Raw genomic sequence first — 24,165 nt, 5'->3', positions numbered from 1 at the left:
GAGATGTGAAAATGGTCGTAAAATCATGGTGTAATGAAAAGTTCGGGAAAATAGAAAAAGAAATTGAACTCTATAAAAAAGATGCATTATGTTTGGAGTTAAAGGCGGGAACTGTTACACTTACTGATGTTGAGTTGGAGTCATGGAGCATAGCAAGGAAACAATGGTTGGAAAAAGAAAAGTGCAAAGCAAGCATGATCAAACAAAAAGCGCATGTTAGATGGGCTCTTGAAGGAGACGGAAACACCAAATTATTTCACTCGATGATTAGAAACAAGTATAATAAATGCAACATCCAGGGACTCAACATGAACGGGTCATGGAATGAAGATCCGAGTGATATCAAGACGGATGCTTTTGAACATTTTAAACGAATCTTTGAAGAACCAGATGATATGAGACCATCGTTGGAAGATCCTAATTATCCTACGATTACACACGATGATGCAATGGCACTTGAAAGGACAATTCTTGAAGATGAAATCCTTGAAGCTATTAATGATTGTGAAAGTACAAAGACGCCCGGACCCGACGATTTTAACATGCGTTTCTTCAAGAAATTTTGAAAGTTAATAAATGATGATTTAGTAAGTGTCATTTCGTGGTTTTGAGAAAAAGGTGAAATGTCACATGGATGTAATGCCTCGTTGTTACCGTCGTGCCAAAAAAATTGGATCCGGTGAGTTTGGGAGACTTTTGACCAATTAGCTTAATTGGTAGCTATTACAAGATTATTGCAAAAATTCTTTCGAACAGTATTCGGAAATTTTTACCGTCATTAGTGGGTTCGGAACCTTTCTAAAAGGAAGATATATTCTTGATAATGCGCTCATTGTAAATGAAACTATTAAATTTTTTAAGGCTAAAAAGAAAAAAGGAATAATTTTTAAAGTTGATTTTGAAAAGGCTTTTGATAGCCTTAATTGGTGTTTCCTTTTCGAGGTGATGAAATGTACGGGGTTCGGGTCTAAATGGATAAAGTGGATTGAATCTTGTCTCAAATCGGCTTTTATCTCAATTCTAATTAATGGTTCGCCTACAAAACATATTTCACTTGGAAGAGGGGTTAGGCAAGGTGATCCTCTTTCACCGTTTCTTTTCATCTCGGCGGTGGAAGGTCTAAATATACTTACAAAAGTTGCAATCGAAAATGGTCTTTTCAAAGGAGTCGAGGTAGGAGATGAAAATGTATTAGTCTCGCCACTACAATATGCGGATGACACTATTTTCTTTGGTGATTGGGGTAGAACAAACGCACTTAATTTGAGAAATCTTCTAAAATGTTTCGAGCTTTCTTCGTGTTTGAAATTAACTTCCAGAAAGTGGTTTTTATAGGGGTTGGGGTTGAATTTACGGAGGTTAACCATATTGCTAAACATGGTGTCAAATAGGTAAATTCACATTTATCTATCTTGGACCATCTATTGGTGATAAGATGAATAAAGTTAATGATTGGAACCCATTCATCGATAAGTTTAAGTCTAGACATTCAAGTTGGAAGATGCGTTCATTGTCGTTTAGAGGAAGATTAGTCCTAATAAAATCGGTTCATAATAGTCTTCCGTTGTATTATTTCTTGCTCTATCGCACGCCACCGAGTGTGATTAAAATACTTGAGAGTATGAGGAGAGGGTTCTTTTAGGGGGAGGGGGCTCCGATTCTGGGGAAAAAATTTCTTGGGTTACACGGTAAAATATCCTTAACACTTTCAGGAATGGGGGTTGAATATGGGGTCACTTAAAGGCAAAAACCTAGCCTTATTGAGAAAATGGTGGTTGGGGTTTAAAACCGAAACGACTCTTTTTAGGTAAAATTTATTCGTAACATTTATGGTTTGTGTGGTGGCTTAATGAGGGGGAGTGAATTTATTCATTCCTCTTCATCAAGTGTTTGGCAAAATATAATCTTAATAGGTACTCTAATCGAAGAACTTCAGGTGCCGTTTAATGCTTCTTTCATCAAGACCATAGGCGATGGTGGTGAAACTTCTTTCTGGCACGAGCATTGGACCATTAGCAACAAACTTTGTGACTTATTCGCACGGATTTACAGGTTGGAGGTGAGAAACATGGTAGCTTCAGAGATCGATTACATATGGATGATGAGGGTATTGTTCTACTTGGAATTGGTCAGGCATCCCAAGTGGAAGAACAGCAGCAGAATTAGATAACCTGCAGTGTTTTGTTTCGAATGTCACAATTAGCGAAGGTTTACAAGACTGTTGGAAATGGGCCTATACAATTAATGGGGTATTTACGGTGAAGCATCTCCAGGATTTAATTGATGAACAGATCCTCGGGCCGTTTTCCTCTCATATTGGTATGTCTCGTAAGAACCTTATACCAAAACAGATTGAAATATTTATTTGGCGGGCACAAAAAATGAGACTACCCGTAAAACTATAGCTTGATATAAGAGGGATAGATTTACATAGCGTAAGATGTCTGCTATGTGATGACGACCTCGAATCGGTCGTCATGCTCTCGTTAGTTACAAGAAGGTAGAATAGATTTAAGATTGGGTTTTCAAATGGTGGGGGTTTGGTAACATAACACCAAAATCACTCCCATAACTTATAGATGACAACGGTCCAACTTCAATGTCGAGTAAAGGCGAGTAATGTGGCAAGCTATAAAATGGACATGTTTGTATCTAATTTGGAAGAATCGAAACAAATTAGAATTTCAAGGAAAGTCTTAGCATGCCCCGATGGCACTAAGTGAGATACAAACCATGTCTTTCGAGTGGATCTCTTATAGATCAAATAAGAAGAAATTCGAGTGGTTAACGTGGATCTCAAGCCCAAATTCATATCTACATTGTTCATAATCAAATAAAATTAGATGGTGTTTTATGTCTACAATAGTCAGTTGCCAACTCACAACCATATGTAATAGTATATAGTTTATTGTTTGTGTATTTGTGATTTCGTGTGTTTGGCTCAAGACTTGTGACTCGGGCCAACTGTATTGTAATCTTCGCGTTTTGATAAAATGTTTTGTCTTTTAAAAAAAAAAAAATACACAATGGAATAAATAATGGGCTCCCTATTATTTTTTTCACGAACTCTTGTAACATGACAAGTCATGTTATATGTAAGACCATAAATAATGGGGATGGACGTTTGTTTGTGGTGTGAGTTTTGTTTTTGTTTTTGTTTTTGTTTTTTTTTGCACTTTTTTGATGACTTGGCATTGCGGGTTTTTTTATGTAGAGCAATGGTGGTGTGAGTTGTTGGTGAAATGTTGATATGAATTTTATTTTAATTTTTTTGTTATATTAATTTGTTTAGTATTTTATATATATATATATATATATATATATATATATATATATATATATATATATATATATATATATATATATATATATATATATATATATATATATATATATATATATATATATATATATATATATATGAAAATAATAGTAAACAATAATATAAATAATGCCAAACGGTTACTTTTTAAAACCTCGAACAACCATTTTTTTACTACTATATATACACCATTCCGTTATCATCAAATCACATTCCTAATTTCCTACAACTTTTAGATTTCTGAAACTCTCTTTCTATTGTTCACTATGAATCTTTTATTTATTACATTAGAGTCATATTATCGTATATTATGGTGGTCGATTTGATGATTAATTGAAGTCTTATTCCAGTGGCTACAAAACAAACTTCAATATTGATGTGCGCCAGTTTGAGATATCAAATTTGTTCGAGTTTCATAAAGATAATGTACTTTTCGAGTACAAACAATTTTGGCATTTCAAATATGCCAATATTAAGGCCACTCTTCTTACGGATAACGAAGATTGATCTCCTTTGGTAGGGCGACCCAAGATATCTGTTATGAAACAATTAAGTTGTATGCTGCATTTATTGATGATAGTATTAATATTATTGATAGTGATAATGAAGATGACACTGATTCTCCTTACACTGATTCTCCTTACGTGTGTGAGGGATGGGTAAGTGACCGATGAAAGTTGCAACCTGATAGCCGTTAATTTTATCATTTAGTTGATGTGTTATTCATTTTTTAGGAATTAAGTTGTAGTTTAATGAGGATACTCTAATTGTTTTATTAGAATAATGTAATCGTTTTTAACTATTAATGTAATTAACGGCTATTTTTTAATATTTTTGTATATATAAGAAAATAATATTTGATTTTTTTTATTTGGAGTAAAAGCCATAGGCAACAAAATCCCCAACCAATGAAAATCATCCACATCAATTAAAAGCGACATTCATGAGAATGTTCTAAAAATCGGACGACATCTGAGCAGCTTGAAGGAATAATAAGAGACACTCATCACTACGTTCACCGCAAGAACTAGGTCAAGGTCATTTGAAGAATGCCTACCTATGTTATGAATGTTTTCGCTCTATGATGTATTCTCCATGCATAATTTTATGTATGCATATCTATGTTGTGTAACCCTACTTTAATGAATAAAATGTGTGCTTGTTATGCTTTTAATTATTATTTTCCACCTTGCACAATTTAAGGGGGAGCTTTGATTTAAGGGCGAGCATAGTTCTAGAGGGAGCTAACCTTTTTGCTTCGACAAAAGGGGGAGAAAAATGGATACAAGTGATGTTAACACTTGCATATTTATAGCAAAATGTCCCTCATCACGTGTATGTTTGTCATCATCAAAAAGGGGGAGAATGTTGGTTGAATGTTGGTTAATGGACTAACCGACAAAGTTAAGTATGATACTTAACCAAAGAATATGTTTTGATGATGACACATACATATGCATAAGTGATGATCGACATCTTAACATAAAACATGCAAGTTCACTAATCCATACTTGATCTTGCAAATGACCAAATCAAACAAAACTAAGAATGAAAATAAAGATCATTAAAGTTATATGGTCAAAGGTACGCCGACTGTATACCTGACCGTAGAAGTCCAGACTGAATCTGCAAAGCAGTTTTGTGAAAACAAGTTGCACGGTCGTCACCAAGGTCAACCGCAGTGCGACCACAGAATTCGTTGTCACCATTTTTGACCAAATCTAGTTTGATCACTTCCCGACATCTATAATTCATGAAACCTTTCTCAACACACTTATAATAGATGCCCTCTCCATACTCAATTAAGTTTTGGTCATAAAAACACTAATCTTGGTTAATCACGCTTAATTACACCTTAATGACAATTTAACCACGATTAAGCATAACACATAAGTGTTAATCAATAACTTGTGATCTTAAAACTTGTCTAGATATTCTTGGGATGATCACCAAGTACCAACACACATAAGCTAATGTCACTAGAATACTAATTACAATTAAAGATTACTTAGTGACAAATTAAGACTAAATGAAGAACAACACTTTAAAGTATAACTAGTAAAGACTTGTAATCCTAAAATACACTTAGATACATTTAGGATGGTCACCAAGTCTCAACTAGAGATTGCTCTTCCCTTGTACATGTGTTGGACATTAATATGTGCTTACATATTAATCATGCAATGTGTTATATTGCAAGTAAGCTTGCCAAAGCTTAAATCGTATTGTTTTGCAAATATCTATATGATTGATGTTAGAATAACTATCTCTTGCTATATGTGAGTATTACTTGCTACTTGCCAATATGTTTGATACTCATTAATTTGCCAACTTGTTAACATGCTCTTAAACTTGCTATGTGTTAGTTGTTAGAACACTAGGATTCAAATAACTAGGTTACTTCAAGGAATTAAGTGTAACATGGTTCACAAGTAATAATGGTCAATAATCTATTTAGTATTGTATAAGTAACACATTATGTAACATGTCCAAGTACAACTTAACATTAATGTCTTTACACCCTTAATGCTTAACTTAGAAAGACATCATTCAACTATCTTTACTTGATCTTAAAATGAACATGATTTGTGATTAATTGAAACTAGAAAGTTAATGACATGTTGACTAGTCTTTGGGATTGAACCAAATTCATTGATGAACCTAACTAAGTCTTGACCAAACTGAGATTACCCAAAATGACAATCAAAACACTTCTCCAAGAATGTTGGGTTTACCACATTTAGAGTGTTATGTCATTTTCAAACAATAAGACCAATCCCACACACTTAATACGTGTAGTACTTGTATAGGATATTGGGTTTATTTTGTAGGTGCTAAATGAAGTAAAGATTCCGAAATATGGTGTTATCTGAGTCAAACGGTTATACAACGGATACAAATTTATGACAGAGGCACGCACGGTCGAACCACGATCGATCGTGACAGTGACCGTGTGGCGACGGCTAGTTTTTGATTTCCACTATAAATAGCAAGCATTGGAGAGCATTTGAAGCTCACCCTCTTGCACATTTCAAAGGCATATTTCCAGAGATCACAAGGGCTTTAATTACAACTCAAATGTGATCAAGCAAGAGAAGATTCTATGATCTTAAAGATATAGAATTTGGTTGTTGTAAACTTACTAATCAAATTTGTTATCTTGTGAGTTTACTTAGTGTGATGTATGTCCTAGAATTGTCTTAGGATTATCATCACTAATTGTATGAGTCTTGTAACTTTAATTAGTATAAGCATATGCTAGCTTATAAGAGACTTAGAAAGTTGATTAATCTTAGTTGAAGATTAATACTTGTACAAGTTGAAGACAAGTTGAGCTAGGTTGGAGTTGGTCTTTCAAAGGGTTAGAAAGATTAGGTTTGTTGTCTACCAAAGAAGTTGAAGACTTGTAAATCAGATCTCCACCGGGTTTGGAGAAAAGTGTTTAGTGAAGCAAGAAATCCCAATTAGTGTAATCGGGGAGTGGATTAAGGTGGATTAGTTAACATCCACCCGAATCACTATAAATCCTTGTGTCTATGTTCTTTACATTACTTTACTTCTCATTTTGAACATAAACACCACACACATCAAGTTTGAGTTGAATTGGTTGATCATAGTTAATCAAGTTTAGTGATCAATCGAAAAAATTTTAAAAACGTATTAAGTAACTATTCACCCCCCTTCTAGTTACTTACAGTGACTTTTTGTACACGTTGGAACCCACGGTGTGGGTTGAGGTGCGTTAGGAATGGTATAAATGTAGAGAATTCTTATCCATACAATTTCTACAAATAAAGGTAACAACCTTTAACATTTACACTGCTTATACATCGGTTCTATTTTTAAAACTAAGATATGAGTGGTTTTATTTTTTAAATAGATATGACTTATCATTAGTGATAACATTCGAATTATACATATTTATACATATTTTGTGCGCGTTATCTTGTATTTAAACATAGTTTTCAACACTTTTTTGGATAAAAGTTAACAATTCTTGTAAAAAGTTGATTTTAATGTGTTTGTTTAGAAAGTGTGATAAAATAGGTCAAAAAGTAAAGAAAAAGAGCAAAAAGTCAAAAAGTCAAAAAGTCAAAGGTTAGCCGTCGGTTAAGGACTCCAAGCCGCCGGCTTCACAGGGAAATTCTAGAAAGTTCCAGAATTCAAGTCAAAAATCGAAGAACTTGTTGACCAAGGAAAATACATGAGAGCTGCCGGCTGGGTCATCTGAGCCACCGGCTAGAGTTACTTGTACGTAAAGATCAAGTTCAAGATAAATATGGAAAAGATTTGGTTAAATCCGGAAGACACACAAGCTGCCAGCTGGCGAAGCCAAGCCACCGGCTAAGCAACACGGTTAAAGTTAATTTGGAGTGAAGATAAATTTAAACTTGAAGAAAAATTCACCGACTAGGTCCTAGCCACCGGCACAGGTGGCGGTTTTTGAAATCTATAAATAGAGGCTGAATTTTGCTGTTTTAGAGAGTATAAAATTTTCATAGTTTGTAGTTACGAATTTTATTAGTTTTTGGGTTTATTACAAGTTTATTTCAATGTAAAATCCTTTAAGGATTCAGGATTATTTAAGTTATTCAATTTACCTTCAACTTTTGAGGTAATTCTATCTTTATTTTTTCGTATCTTTATTTACTTATGTCTAAGTCTGTATTTTATGATTTTTATTTGTCTTCTATCATGAACTAAACGTTCATGGTGGTTACTTGGATGAAAACTGCAAATTGCTGGAATCATAAGATGAACCCGCTGAGTTCCAAATCCTTAGCCGCCGGCTGGATCTGTCAAAGTCGCCGACTTCGAGCTTTGAGTTATGCAGTTTTTGGTCTTTTCCAGAACTGTATAATTATGTTTCTGTGATGATTCTTTGTTCTGTTTGATTCTGCCATGATCAAGATATGTGTTTGCATGTTTAATGATTAAATAATAAGAGTTAGGATTAACTAGTACTTAATTCTAAGTAAGCTTTTACTCGATTCATCTAATCTTCTAGGTTAATCACATCGAACAAGGTATTTGAATTGTATGAAAATTAAGTTAAGATTGTTGGTAGGATTGAATTAGAAAGATAATAAATTACACTTGCATAGTAAACTTGCTATTGTTAGGCCTAGTCGAAGAACCTTCGTTTATATGTGTTTAATTGTCGATTGCATGAGAACGTGATTAAGATTTCCTTTAAGCTAGTAACTAAAAATGATCTGATTAAGTTTATTAGCTTATCTATTTGTCAGCCTACTTGCATGTTGCCTTAGTCCCCATCATATGATTATGATGATATGTATTAAAGTGCTATGAATTAAGATGTTAACTTTGAACATCCACCTAGTTGACCTATGCTTTAGATCATACTTTGCATTTTTTACGTGATTTGTAGCTTAGCCTTTTAGGAATAGTGATTGGTCTATGATTGCTATGTGCTATCTATCAATGTAAGTATGAAACTATATAATAGATTCCTTCAAACATTGCTAGTCCTTGTAATCACCTTCTCTATTAATACTCGTTTTCTATCTTTCCTATTTGTTCGTTTTGTTAATTTACTTAATTAAAATATTTAATTAATCACTTCTAATCCTTCCCTAAGAATTAGACTAAATATAAATAGATAACAACTTTTATCCGCTTCTATGCTCTCTTAGGATGATAACCTAAAATACTACACTTAACCGAGTTTTGTTGCTCGTTACGGTGTTCAAAGTAAATTAGTAAAAAAAGGTTATATAAATCTAAAAGTTGAAAAGCAAACTAAGCACACGCACACTTTTCGCACATCAATATTTTGGTGCCGCTGCCGGAGAAGGCGGTAAAGATGAATTTGTGAATATACCTAGGATTATTGATATTTCTTGAAAGAGTGGTGACGTTACTCCTTTAGGGAAGGGTTGCTGGATTTTACGATATAAAGGATCCTCCCTGAACCTAGACGTTGACGCCCATTTAATCTTGAAAAAGTCAATAATCTGAATTATGTTTACTTATTTATTGATAAACGATAAAGTTGATTAGTTGAATTTATTTACTTCTATTTATAATTTAGTTATTTTATAATTTTTTCCATTAGTTAAATCTTTTCTTTAAAAACTCTTCTCTCGTAGGATTAAAATCCCAAATTCCCTAAAACTCGATCTTAATGTTTCCCTTATTTTTCTAGATCAAATGAATACCTATTCCAAGAAACCTGTTTTAGATAGACAATTGCCCGATCCCGATAAACTCATATATAAATATAATTATACCATGGATTCCTTAGTTAGGAGACTAAATTTCGATGAAGGATCATCTTCTATTTATCATATTATGCATATTTCACCTCCATTCTAATCGTTTGGGGTCCCTTTTTTATTCTATTTTTGATTCAGACATTGAGATGGCTGATATATCTATGGAGGCGTTGATGAAAGCAAATCGTCAAGGTCCGATAAATAGAAACTAAATGAAACTATTTTTATTCTATTTTTACTCTCTATTACCCAACCAGCAATTGAAACTAATTTCGAAGTAAAAGGTCCGATAATGCACTTAATCAAGGAAAATGTTATCCGAGGTACTGTAAAGAAGATCCGAATGATCACATAAGATAACTTAAGGAAATCTGCAACTTATCTAAGATTACCGGGGTTGATGACAATGTGGTTTACTTAAGGTTGTTTCCGTGGTCTTTAAAAGACAATGCCAAGGATTGGTTGAATTCACTACCCGAGGCGAAAATCACAACATGGAATGATATGATAGAAAAGTTCCTTACTCTTTTCTTTCCTGCTTCCAAAAACGTAACTCTTCAAACGGAAATCGCTAATTTTCGACAAAAGAATAATGAAACCTTATACGATGCTTGAGTTTGTTATGGGCAACTTCTTAGGACTTGTCCACAACATGGTCTTACAAATCTTCAATCTATTACCATATTCTATAACGGATGTGATATCGCTACTAGAAGAGAAATTGATATCTCAGCTAGAGGAAATATTATGAGCAAGACTGTTGAAGAAGCTCATACCTTGATCGAAAAAATGGCTGCCCATTCACATGAGTGACATCAAGATCTGAGTATTTCTTTCTGTTAATATTGTTGGTTATGATTTTGAAGATGTGTTGAAATCCATTAATGCACAATTAGGAAATCTAGGAAGGCAAATGGAGAAGCTATGTAAAGAAATGCATGCGATGAAGGTGGGTTATGAAAAATGTAATGGTCCTCATCTAACAAAAGATTGTGTTGCTAGTATGAAACAGTTGGAAAATGTAGCTTATGTTAATCAATTCAAAGAAGGAAATCTAAACTTTATAAATCAAAATAACTATCAAACTCCCTATCCTAACAATTCTAGAGCTCCACCTGGCTATTAACAACCAAGAACTCCCTTCAATCCTAACACTTCTTCACCAACTCAAAATGAGAGGCGCATAAATATTGAGGAGAATATCATTAATTTCATTAAGAATCAACAAGAAGCCAATGAAACCATCAAATCTAAACTATCACAAGTGCAAAACAACCATCAATCATCCATCCATACCTTAGAGAGAAATATTCATAAGCTCTTCCAATTAGTTGAAGCTAAAAATGCTCAAACCAGGAAGCCAAAAGTGGTTACCTTTGAAAAAGTTAATGTTATTAAAGAAATTGATAATTGAGTTAGCTATCGTAAGAGTGGACTAAAGTATTATTTTGAATGTAATATTGATGAGGATGGCGTGATGAAGGAAATCGCTAGTGGAAAAGATGATAAGGTTAGTAAGGTTGATTTAAGTCATGAAGAATTGAACTTTGATGATATGTTAACCATGGATGATTTATAAATTGATGATGTGAAAGGAAAAGGTGCTCAAGAAGATGCAAGGTTGACTGATGAGGAAGATGAAGAGTTTCTACCTCAAGTGATGGATTTGTTAAAAGCTAAAGAAAAGTTCGAGTATTTTCAACCGTATGAGTTTGAGGTTGATGTAAACAATAATATGAGGTAAGAAGCTATTTGCTCCGTTGATATTCATGATTGTTTTAAAGTAAGTGATGAAGCAAGAGAAGAAGTATTTAAGTGTTTAGAAGAGTTAAGAAAGAAAGAAGAGGAGTAAGCTAGTGCCCCTATTCCTACTTCGTTATTTCGGCCAATTCATTCTGATCCTGGAGAATTTCATGTTACGTGTCTTATTCAAGGTCTAATGCCGATCCAAGCTTTAGCCGACATTGGCTAAAGTGTTAATATGATGCCATTTTCTATTTTTGATCGTCTAGGATTGCCCGCTCTTCAACCGCTTAACGATGATACTGCATTCGCCGATAGTAAAATGCACCAACCTTTGGGCATTGCTAATGATATTCCAGTTCGAATAGGTTTCGCCTTCTATCTTGTTAATTTTATGGTGATAGATGTAAAGGAGGAACCCAAAACTTCTATTATATTAGGATCTCCATTTCTTTTAACTGCACGAGCTACTATTGATTATGGTAATAATACACTTGTTCTCCATCAACGAACGCTCGTGGAATACATCGCTATTGTTCCTAGAGAAAATCTTAAAATGAATTTTGTGAAGGTAGTGAAAGATAAAGGTGTGGAAGGAAGTTATAGTGTTAATTACTTGGATTATTTGAATAAAAAGAAAATTACTATAGATAAGATAGTATTGGAATTCACGAAGGACCAATCAAAGATTAATAAGGATATTGAAAAGCAACTGTCCAATCTAATGCTAGCTCATGCTACGGCTGTTCATAAGTTAAATATGGCTGCTCTTAAGGTGTTTCACAAAGTGGAAATAATTGTTGAAAGGATGAAGCTAAAGGAAGAAGAGGATGTGTTGGAATATAATGTGCTTGAGGAGTAATTGAAGAAGGAAGAAGGAGTCGCGCAAACGAATCTCTAATCAAAACTACCTATCATGTCTTTTTATTTTCTCAGGATTTTCATTTTTTGTTCCATTTCAATTCTATGTTTTAAACAATGATGTTATTTATCTTCTTTGTAATAAAGTGATGTTTTCTTCCATTTCTGCTAAATTCGCCTATTATATGCCAGAATGTTATGTGATTCTATTTTTTCCCTTTTTGTTTGTTTATTAGGGACCTTGAATAATTGAAGTATGGGGAGGAAAAAGTAAGAAAAATAGACCAAGTATACAAGTCCCAACGAATTTCAAATATACTAAGACATACGCTATTTTTAGAATTTTTATTAGTTTACTTGAGGATAAGTAAAGTTTAAGTATGGGGAATTTGATAACGCTCGATTTATACATATTTTATACATACTTTATGCTCGTTATCTTGTCATTTAAAATAGTTTTCAACACCTTTTTGGATAAAAGTTGACCAATCTTGTAAAAAGGTGTGATAAAACAAGTCAAAAAGTGAAGAAAAAGAGCAAAAAGTCAAAGGTTAGCCGCCGTTTAAGGACTCCAACCCGCCGGCTTCACAGGGAAATTCCAGAAAGTTCCTGATTTCAAGTCAAAAATCGAAGAACTTGTTGACCAAAGAAAATACATCAGAGCTGCCAGCTGGATCATCTGAGTTGCCGACTAGATTCACTTGTACGTAAAGATCAAGTTCAAGTTAAATATGGAAAAGATTTGGTTTAATCTGTAAGACACACAAGCCGCCGGCTGGCGAAGCCAAGCCGCCGGCTATGCAACACGGTTAAAGTTAATTTGACGTTAAGATAAAGTTAAACATGAAGAAAAATTCATCGACTAGGTCCTAGCCTCCGGCAAGATATCCTGAGCCGTCGGCTCAGGTGGCGGTTTTCGAAATCTATAAATAGAGGCTGGTATTTCTGTTTTAGAGAGCAGAAAATTTTCATAGTTTGTAGTTACGAATTTTATTAGTTTTAGGGTTTATTTCAAGTTTCTTTCATTGTAAAATCCTTTAAGGATTCAATATAATTCAAGTTATTCAATTTACCTTCAACTTTTGAGGTAATTCTATCTTTAATTTATCGCATCTTTATTTAATTATGTTTAAGTCTTTATTTTATGGTTTTATTCATCTTCTATCATGAACTAAACGTTCATGGTAGTTAACTGCTAATTGCTGGAATCATAAGATAAAGTCATCGGCTTCCAGATCGTTAGCCGCCGACTGGATCTATCAAAATTGTCGGCTTCGAGCTTCGAGTTATGTAGTTTCTGGTCTTTTTCAGAACTGTATAATTATGAATCTGTAATGATTATTTGTTCTGTTTGATTCTTCCCTGATCAAGTGATGTGTTGAAAGTGTGTGCAGTAGTGCTTAGCTTATTCTTCAACTTTTAAATTTATAAAACCTTTATTTAATACACTTTAACAACCTAACGAGCAACAAAACCCGATCAGAGGTAGTATGTAAGGTTATCGTCCCAAGAGAAGTGTGGTAACGATAAGAGTTGCTTTATTATTTAATTCTTATTAAAGAATTAAAGATATATTTTTATGTCTTTTATGGGATAGATTTCTCTTAGGAAAGAGTTTGCTTTTAAAGATAAATAAAATAAGGAATTGAAGATTCAAAATAAGATACAAATAAAGATACAAGTAAAGATACAAGTGATTACATGGACAATTAATTCATACGGAATTCATATTAGATAAGTTTCATAACTTATATTAACACAAAGTAGAATAACAATCATAGACCAATTATTATCCCTTAATAGGTTAAACTAAGTGTTGCATAGTAATCAATAAGTAGGATTTAAAGCATATGCTAGATATGTGATGTGCATAACTAACATCTTAATTCTTCATGTTTAATTGAATTACATGATACATACCAATCTTGTGATGAGGATCAATATGCAAATAGACTGACAAATTATATAAGCTATTAAACACCAAGTAGATCAACTCAAGTTACTAGATGAAAGTCAATTACTACTAAGTTTTCATTCAATCATTAATTAAACAAATCCAAACGAAGGATCTTCGATTAAACCTAACAATATCAACTTCTATTATATAAGCGTAATTCAAATCAAATAAGTTTATCACTATTAAACTCTTTAACTTAGTTGTATACAATTCAATTTAACAAGTTTGATGGACTAGATCTAAACAAGTAACATGAATCAAATAATAGATTTATCATATCAATGACTAATCAACCTTAAAATCATGTTATTTAATCATTAAGCATGCCAAACAAATGTAATCAAGCAAAATAGATTTGAAACAGTTTAAATATCATTACAGAAATTCAACCATACAGACCTGGAAAAGAACCAGAAACTGCACAGAATGAAGCACGAAGCCGGCGGCTTCCTTCACACCAAGCCGGCGGTTTGGGTGTGAAGCCGGCGGCTTCATCTGAATCTCAGATGAAGTCTAACTTTCGTCCACGTAATCACTATGAACGTTTAATTCATAGTAAAAGACAACCAGAAATGAATACAGAAAATAAAATAGACAAAACAATAAATTAAAGATAGAATCATACCTTGAAAAGAAGGTAGATGTAAAAATACTTGAATAAAATCTTGAATCTTGATTACAAAAGAGTAAATCTAACCTAAGGGTTTAGAGAAAACCCCTAAAAAATGACCTATCTACTTCAAAACTTTTTAACATATGAAAACCGAGACCAGGGGCTTCAATTTATAGGATTCTTGGGCGGTGGCCAAGCCGGCGGCTTCATTGGGAAGCCGACGGCTTGCCTTGAGTCGGTGACTCCTCGTGCAAGTTAAACTTAATCAGCAAGTCAATTCTTGTAACCGTCATATGAAGCTGGCGGCTTCATTGCCATGCCGGCGGCTTCACTTGATTCACCGGATCTTTCTGATTTTATCTTGATTTTTTTTCCATTTTTACTTGAACTTGATCAATAAGTTGAGAAAACGTGTCAACCAGGCCGGCGGCTTCCTTTGCCTTTTTCTTGATCAACAAGTTCTTTCAATTTCTATCGATTCTGGAACATTCTGGTACTTTTCAACCTCAAAGTCGGCGGCTTCCTTAGAACCATGTCGGCGGCTTCATACAGCCAATTTGCAATTTTCTTCATTTTTGATCCTGTTTAATACATAACTTGGACATAATCATTAGAAATACCTTTTTTCCTATTTTTACCCATTTTAGTGTGTTTTGGCATCAAAATGACTCAAAAATACTAAAATAACTCCTCCAAATGTTATAAAAAAACTATATAATTTAGGAGTTATCAAATTCCCCAAACTTAAACCTTTACTTGTCCTCAAGTAAACCTTATAAATTATATCATGGGTATTAAAGTAAAATTGCAAAGTCAAAAGTATGTCTTAATAAAAGTTAGTATTTATTATTCATAAGAACTAGTCTGACCCAGACCAAGAATTATAAGTAGTCCTGAAAGTTATTAAGTCATATTTATACAGTTTGGTCATCATTGGACTCTTTTGTTTTCTAACTTTAAAAAGAGTATGGTTCTCTTTGGAACTCTTTTCTTTCGTTGGCCTTCATTGGGCTCTTTTTCCTTTTTATTTATTTTGCTTTTAGCAATGTCTTTTTCTTGGTCCCAATTTGGACTCTTTTGCTGCCTCAGTGGTCCATGCTTCTTATGCCATATGGTACTGGCTATAAGCTTGCACTCGTTTTACAATTTTTGGCTTTTAACTTCTTATCTTAAACAAGTAATCCGATCTCAAAATTGAGAGTAGTTTTATTTATTAGCATTAAGATTAAGTTAGTAGAAAGACATAAATTTGACTAAGAATTTATGCTTTCGAAAAATCGAAAATTTTTAAAATTATACCCATTTTTCAACATTTTCGAGAAAATTTGATAGTATCTTTTATACTTTTTCAAGTGATTAATCACTTCCCTCCCCACACTTAGATTATGCAATGTCCTCATTGCATTTATAATAAAAGAAATGAAATAAATAAATAAATGACATAATTAAAAATAAGGGAGAGAGTGATGTTACTCGATTTGTAGGATCATAGAATGATCTGCGAGCACTTTTGCGGACTTCTTTTGAATTGAATAAGTAACTTGACGAAATATTAAATAACACAAGCATAATAGGAACATAATATTTTATTAATAATTCTTCATCACTTAAATATTTAAACACTTAGGAGCTATATTGCTCTTACATTCATGATAAAGAAATAAAATAAAAACATACTAACATAATATAGTCCTAATAAACAAACATAAAGGGATAGGTAGTTTTGATTATAGAGTCATTTGCGCGTCTCTTTTCTTCTTAAGGAATTACTCCTTAGGCTTATTCTCTTCACACTTACCTTTTTCATACTCATTTAACTTCCTTTTCAAACCTGATTTTGCAGTTATAGGCAGGGTTTCACTATGGTTTCCTTGATGAATAATAATAGTATTACTGACATAATTGATGATGGCTTTGGATATGGACAGAAATGGTGTTCCTATAAGAATAGGAGTGATCTTATTTTCCACCATGTCCATAACAAGAAAATGAATAAGAAATTTAGTTGACCCTATTTTAACCATAACATTTTTCACAATACCCCTCGGACGACTTAAGCTTTGATTACCAAAACAAACAATCTCATCAATAGGTTCTAGTGTGTTTAACTTCAATCGCTCAAACATGCTAAAAGGAATAATATTCAAACTAGACCCACTATTAGCTAACGCACGAACAGATGTGGAACCATTAATTTCACAAGGGATATGAAATTATCCAGAATTAGCACGAACTATCGGGAAGTCGGAAATTGAAATTTCTATTGGCTTTAATGGCACTTCACTAACAAATTCCTTTTCCTTAACCAAATTATCATTTTGAATTTCATCACGTGGCGGAATGAATACCCAACACTTATTTCCTTTCAACGATTCAGCGAACTTTGTGACTTCTTCAGATTCATCATCTATCTTGCGAGTTGTTTCTTCAACTACTTTGTCCACATATTCATCTAAATCAGCGTCCTCTTCTTTAATAGATTTGGATTTAGTAGCAACATCTTCTTCTTCCGAATCAGGATATCCACCATTCATTTCTTCTACTTCTTTGGACAATTCTTCCTCAGTTAATTCATGTTCCCACATTATATCAGCTCCTCTAGAAGCTACATATTTACGGACTGCTTTTCTTCCAAGATGTTCTCTTTCAGATATTCCCTTAACAGTTTCCCAAAACCTATTATATTCAGGATCATTTTCTCTAGGCCTCTTATCAAAATCATATTCAGAATCATCAGAACCATCACTATCATCTATATTAATAAAAGTAACCGCATTTACCTTTTCAAAATGAACTTCCTTAGAAACTTCAGATTTAACCGGAACTTTACCCTCGACAAGTTTAAATAACTTAGTTACATTGCGCTCTAAGTTTTGAATTGACGTTTGATGATTATTTTGTACTTGGAAAAGTTGAGCCTTTATGTTATCATTAGCTTCATTTTGATTTTTGATGAAAGTGAGGATGCTTTCTTCAAGATTAGATTTCTTATCATTAGAAGAATTTGGAATGAAGGGTGCTTTAACAGGAAAGAAACCAGGTGGGTTTTTATTATTACCAGGATAAGGCGTATTATAATTATTACGGTAGTTCGGGTTTCCTTGAAATTGATTAACATACGAAACATTCTAAACTTCCTCCATGGTAAGACTAGCAACATAATCTTTAGTAGCATGAGGACATTGGCATTTTTCACAACCTACCTTAATCATATACATTTCCTTAGTAAACTTTTCAATTTGCCTTCCTAAATTACCCAATTGCACATTCATATCTTTAACCATATCTTCAAAATCAAAACTAATAGATTTTATCGAACGAGAAATATCTAAGTCTTGGTGCCATTCATGGGAATGAGCAGCCAACTTATTAATCAGAGTTTCAGCTTCTTTGGCAGTTTTGCTCATAATGTTTCCTCCAGCAGATGTATCAATCTCTCTTCTCGTAGCAATATCACAACCCTTATAGAAAGTAGTTACCTTTTTAAACTTATCCAAACCATGTTGCGGACAACCTCTAAGCATTTGACTAAATTGAACCCAAGCAGAATAAAGAGACTCGTTAGTTTTGTGACGAAAATTAGCAATTTCAGTTTGAAGGGTGGCAGTTTTAGACGCAGGAAAGAATCGAGTGAGAAATTTCTCAACCATCGTATCCCAACTAGTAATATCTCCTTCAGGTAATGAGTTTAACCATTCCCTAGCTTCATCTTTTAGTGACCATGGGAAGAGACGAAGATAAATAATATTACTCTTCACATTATTAATGTTAAACAGATTACAAATATCTTTAAAATTCCGAATGTTGGCATTATCAGCTTCCTTCTCCGTACCCCTAAATTGATTATCTTTTAGCAAATGAAAAATAGGACCCTTAATATCAAAATTTTCTTTTATTTCAGGCTGAGTAATAGCATGACCTAATCCTTCCCGACCAGCTTTCATTAACGCTTCCATTGAATCAGTCATTTTAATTTCTGAACCAAAAAGAGATCCCAAATTAGAATCAGGACTAGACAGAGGGCTAGATAATGAATCATCACTAGAAGTAGTTCCTTCTTGGAAATCTAATTTCTTAACAATTTTCGAATTCTTAGAAAGTTTAAATAATATATCAGGATTTGACAACGTTCTTTGTAAGACCGGTTTCTTGGACCGAGTAATCATGTGATCTAAAATCATGAAAAGAAATGTTTTAGGAGAAAATCTTTTAAGCCTTAAAGGATTTATATATTTAAGTTTTCTATTTAAGAAATATCTTAGGATATAAGTAAATTTTAAATTAATAAATATATTAAATATTAAAGACGTAATTAATAATATAAATATTAAATAAAAACTTTTATCACATAACAACGAATAATCAAACATACACAGCCTATTGAATCTTTCAATACTTAAGTGACCCGTCAGCATCTAGGTTCGGGCAGGAGCCTTTAAATTGAAACCCCAGCAACCCTCTCCTAAAGGAAGACAGTCATCACCTGTTTTTAAGAAATATCAATAACCAAAGTATATCCAATCTCCGTATTTACCACGCTACACTTCCCCTAAAGGAAGGTGCTTCACTTCCCCGGCAGGAAGGTGCTTAACTTCCCCGGCAGGAAGGTGCTTCACTTCCCTGGCAGGAAGGTGCTTCACTTCCCCTGCAGCGGCGCCAAAAAGTTGATGTGTTGAAAGTGTGTGCAGTAGTGCTTAGCTTATTCTTCAACTTTTAAATTTATAAAACCTTTATTTAATACACTTTAACACCCTAACGAGCAACAAAACCCGATCAGAGGTAGTATGTAAGGTTATCGTCCCAAGAGAAGTGGGGTAATGATAAGAGTTACTTTATTATTTAATTCTTATTAAAGAATTAAAGATATATTTTTATGTCTTTTATGGGATAGATTTTTTTTAGGAAAGAGTTTGCTTTTAAAGATAAATAAAATAAGGAATTGAAGATTCAAAATAAGATACAAGTAAAGATACAAATACTTACATGGACAATCAATTCATACGGAATTCATATTAGATAAGTTTCATAACTTATATTAACACAAAGTAGAATAACAATCATAGACCAATTATTATCCCTTAGTAATTTAAACTAAGTGTTGCATAGTAATCAATAAGTAGGATTTAAAGCATATGCTAGATATGTGATGTGCATAACTAACATCTTAATTCTTCATGTTCAATTCAATTACATGATACATACCAATCTTGTGATGAGGATCAATATGCTAATAGACTGACAAATTATATAAGGTATTAAACACCAAGTAGATCAACTCAAGTTACTAGCTGAAAGTCAATTACTACTAAGTTTTCATGCAATCATTAATTAAACAAATCCAAACGAAGGATCTTCGATTAAACCTAACAATATCAACTTCTATTATATAAGCGTAATTCAAATCAAATAAGTTTATCACTATTAAACTCTTTAACTTAGTTGCATGCAATTCAATTTAACAAGTTTGATGGACTAGATCTAAACAAGTAGCATGAATCAAATAATAGATTTATCAGATCAATGACTAATCAACCTTAAAATCATGTTATTTAATCATTAAGTGTGACGACCCGGAAATTTCTGACCAAATTTAAAATTTAATCTTTATATGATTTCGACACGATAAGCAAAGCCTGTTAAACTGAATCTCAAAATTTTTGAACTATTTCATGAAAACATTTTGACCTTTGACTATTCCTGACGATTCACGAACAATTGTGTGTAAATAACTATGTAAATACATATATAGATATAAATATAATATAAGTGTATATGTAATATTTTGAATAAATAAAGTACACTAAATCAGTTGGAATTAAAAAATGTGAAAATAATAAATAGAATAAATAAGTTACTATTACATATATATATATATATATATATATATATATATATATATATATATATATATATATATATATATATATATTCTGAACCTATACATATAATTTCTATAAATAATTATTATAATATTGTAAGGTATAATATTAAATGTTCCAAATATGTTATTATATGTATATATATTAACAAGGACATATGTAATATTAATATATTAAATTAAAAGTATAAATATAGTGTTATATCAATATTATTATTATCAACCTCATTTTTTTTATTAATTGTATTATTAATATTACATAATATATAGATAATAAAATTGAAACACTGTTATTACTATGTAATATTATCAAATATTGTTATTAAGAATTATTATTATTATTATTATTATTATTATATATTATTATCATTATTATTATTATCATAAAAATAATAAAATTTACTATTAATATCATTAAAAATATCATTTTTAAATATTGATTTTTATTATTATTATCATAGTTGATATTATTATTATTAATTATTATTATTGTTTATATAATTATTATTATTATTAGTACTAATATTATTATTAATATACTTATTTATTTATTAATACAAATTATATGTAAAATCAGATAATTCTATATCTGGATCCTGTTTTCCATCGCCATCATTGACTGTATTAAATTGATACTCCTTGTCTCCAAACCATTTCATATCATTATCATCAGTACCAATCAGAGAAAAGTGAAATCGACTTATTTGTATTATACGTAAATGTTTATGCTTCAAATTGTCTGATTGAGAAATCAATACATACAGACCTTATATAATCGATAAATTCAAGTTGTAATTCAACCATTTCAAATCCCTTTTCACTATCATTATAATTTATCAATTATAACAATCTCAATTTATTGAATTAAAATAAGAACAGAATATATACAGCTCGTTTTTTTCTCTGTCCTTGTATCATTTCATCAAAACTTCAAATTCGAATCCCATTACAAAAAGTAATAATGCAGTTTTGTTAGGAATTCCCCAAGGATACTTTCTGCAAAATCTTATCTTCTAATTTTTCAAAACAAGATCGAATTTTAGAGTCAAAGTTTAAGTTTCAAAAGTCAACTATTTTGTTTATTGTAAATTCGATTTAGTTTTAACGTTTCTATTTCAATTGACAATTGCTAAAGTTTCTATGAAGAATTTGAAAACTATTTCATTTAGGAATCATGATCCAAAACGTCCTAAAATTTAAAATTGATGTTGGAGTTCTTCACGGTGTTCATCGATCTGCTACTGCTCTTTTGTTTTTCTATTTTAAGTAACACAATAAATCTCTTATCGTTTCTGTTTCGTTTACACCTTTTAATTCAAACTAGTAATTTGTTGTTATGATTACTGCGGTCATCTGACTCAAGAAGAAGAAGAAGGCAATGGAAACATAATAGAACGGGTTTATATAAAATTAAATACGGTTATTAATCAAAAAAGTGTGGACATCGTAATGGTTATGGGGGTTGTCGGGTTAGCTTGAGGTCTCGGGTTCGAGTCCCTGATGGAGCATTTTTTTTAGCCTTTTTCGTTGAAAGGTTCGTAAATCCGAGGGCAACCCTGCATTGTTCAGTATCGTCGTAAAAATAATTTTATTACAAAATATTGTATTGTGAGTTTCATTTGCTCCCTTTTTAATTGCTTTTGCAATATATATTTTTGGGACTGAGAATACATGCGCTACTTTTATAACTGTTTTACGAAATAGACACAAGTAATCGAAACTACATTCTATGGTTGAATTATCGAAATCGAATATTCCCTTTTTATCATGTCCGAAGTTGTCCCGGAATGATGGCGAATTTATCATGTCCGAAGTTGTCCCAGAATGATGGCGAATTTATCATGTCCGAAGTTGTCCCGGAATGATGGGGATATTCTATATGCATTTTGTTAAGGTCGATTATCAGTTGTTCAATCCATATGAATGATTTTTGTCTCTATGTATGGGACATATATTTATGAGAAAAGGAAATGAAAATCTTGTGATCTATTAAAATGATGAAAATGATCGATTATGATAAACTAATGAACTCACCAACCTTTTGGTTGACACTTTAAAGCATGTTTATTCTCAGGTATGAAAGAAATCTTCCGCTGTGCATTTGCTCATTTTAGAGATATTACTTGGAGTCATTCATGACATATTTCAAAAGACGTTGCATTCGAGTCGTTAAGTTCATCAAGATTATTATTAAGTCAATTATAGTTGGATATATTATGAAATGGTATGCATGTCATCAACTTTCGATGTAATGAAATTTTGTCTTTTAAAAACGAATGCAATGTTTGTAAAATGTATCATATAGAGGTCAAGTACCTCGCGATGTAATCAACTATTGTGAATCGTTTATAATGTATATGAACGGGGCATTTCAGTTGGTATCAAAGCGATGGTCTTAGCGAACCAGGTTTGCATTAGTGTGTCTAACTGATAAGTCGTTAGGATGCATTAGTGAGTCTGGACTTCGACTGTGTCTGCATGTCAAAAGTTTTGCTTATCATTTTTGTTGGAAATTACCTGCTTATCATTCTTAGCCTAGACACATCTTATTGCATTGATTGCATGAATAGTGTATAGACAAAATTCATATCTTAGCGAATATGCTAATTCATATCATAGCGTATCTGTTACTGTAAACTTTGACTGACATATTCCATAAATTTCTCCGTAATCTACGAAATCTTTTGCTCTATATATATATATATATATATATATATATATATATAGATATTCTATGTAATTAGAATACCATTAGATAGCCGAAAAATCATTTCATATCGAAAAACCCTTTATCTAATCGTACGAAATGGAACTCGTCACTAGTTCAAGTTCTTCGGAACCCGACAGCTATTCCGACATGGATGTTCACCTAAGCTCCGGAAGTAGCGTCACCAGAATGAATCAACCAATCAGCCATCCCCAATTCATCTGATGGGTTCGTAGTCGACTTAACCAATGGAGACGAGAAGAAGGCGATCCTTTCCACCAACCTAATTCACCTCTTGGCGAAGAACCTGAAACACTTACCGGCGAATCAGTCCAAAACACCATTTTCACCCTCATTTCCAGGATATCTCGCAACTATTATATTCTATCCACAATTCTAAACCTTATTCATCTGCTCGTTCTGACCGACAATCATCCTGGAATAATTGAAGAAGTCAACGAGCTTTGCTCTCGAGTAATCAATTTGGAAAACATGGTGCAAAACCTACCAGCTTTAGCAACAGCATCGGCAACACCAGTACCACCAATAACATAAGCCTCAACATCACACACCTCAACATCTCATTATGTACCTCGAGCATAATAATCGTTCTACGAATCGTTCTACATCATTTATCTTCGTTCTACATGACGATCATATAATTTCTAATGTTTTAGAGGTTATGTGTTCTAGTTCTAACGATAAATCAGATGATATTAATATCATATTTATTAGGACCCCGAAGTTGTATAGTGTTAATGTGAAATAAGCTTAATTGATGGTTCCTTAGAAGATGGCTATATAAGGAACCTAAGTAGTCCTAATTAGATAGCCATTGCATTTTA

The 24,165-nt window shown here is 32.5% G+C and overlaps 1 protein-coding gene across 1 annotated transcript; it reads left to right on the top strand.

The window, feature by feature from the left end:
* The first annotated feature begins 630 nt into the window (after window positions 1–630).
* Window positions 631–2,166, top strand: LOC139849630 (secreted RxLR effector protein 78-like). Its single transcript, XM_071839265.1, has 3 exons — window positions 631–636; window positions 862–1,188; window positions 2,053–2,166. Exons 1-3 carry the CDS (start codon window positions 631–633, stop codon window positions 2,164–2,166), a joined length of 447 nt encoding a protein of 148 aa, XP_071695366.1.
* Window positions 2,167–24,165: the final 21,999 nt, after the last annotated feature.

This window comes from Rutidosis leptorrhynchoides, chromosome 5 (genome assembly GCF_046630445.1).
Source record: "Rutidosis leptorrhynchoides isolate AG116_Rl617_1_P2 chromosome 5, CSIRO_AGI_Rlap_v1, whole genome shotgun sequence".
In the NCBI taxonomy this organism is placed as follows: Eukaryota; Viridiplantae; Streptophyta; class Magnoliopsida; order Asterales; family Asteraceae; genus Rutidosis; species Rutidosis leptorrhynchoides.
Note: the sequence above shows the minus strand (reverse complement) of the source record. Positions and strands in the feature narration are given on the sequence as shown.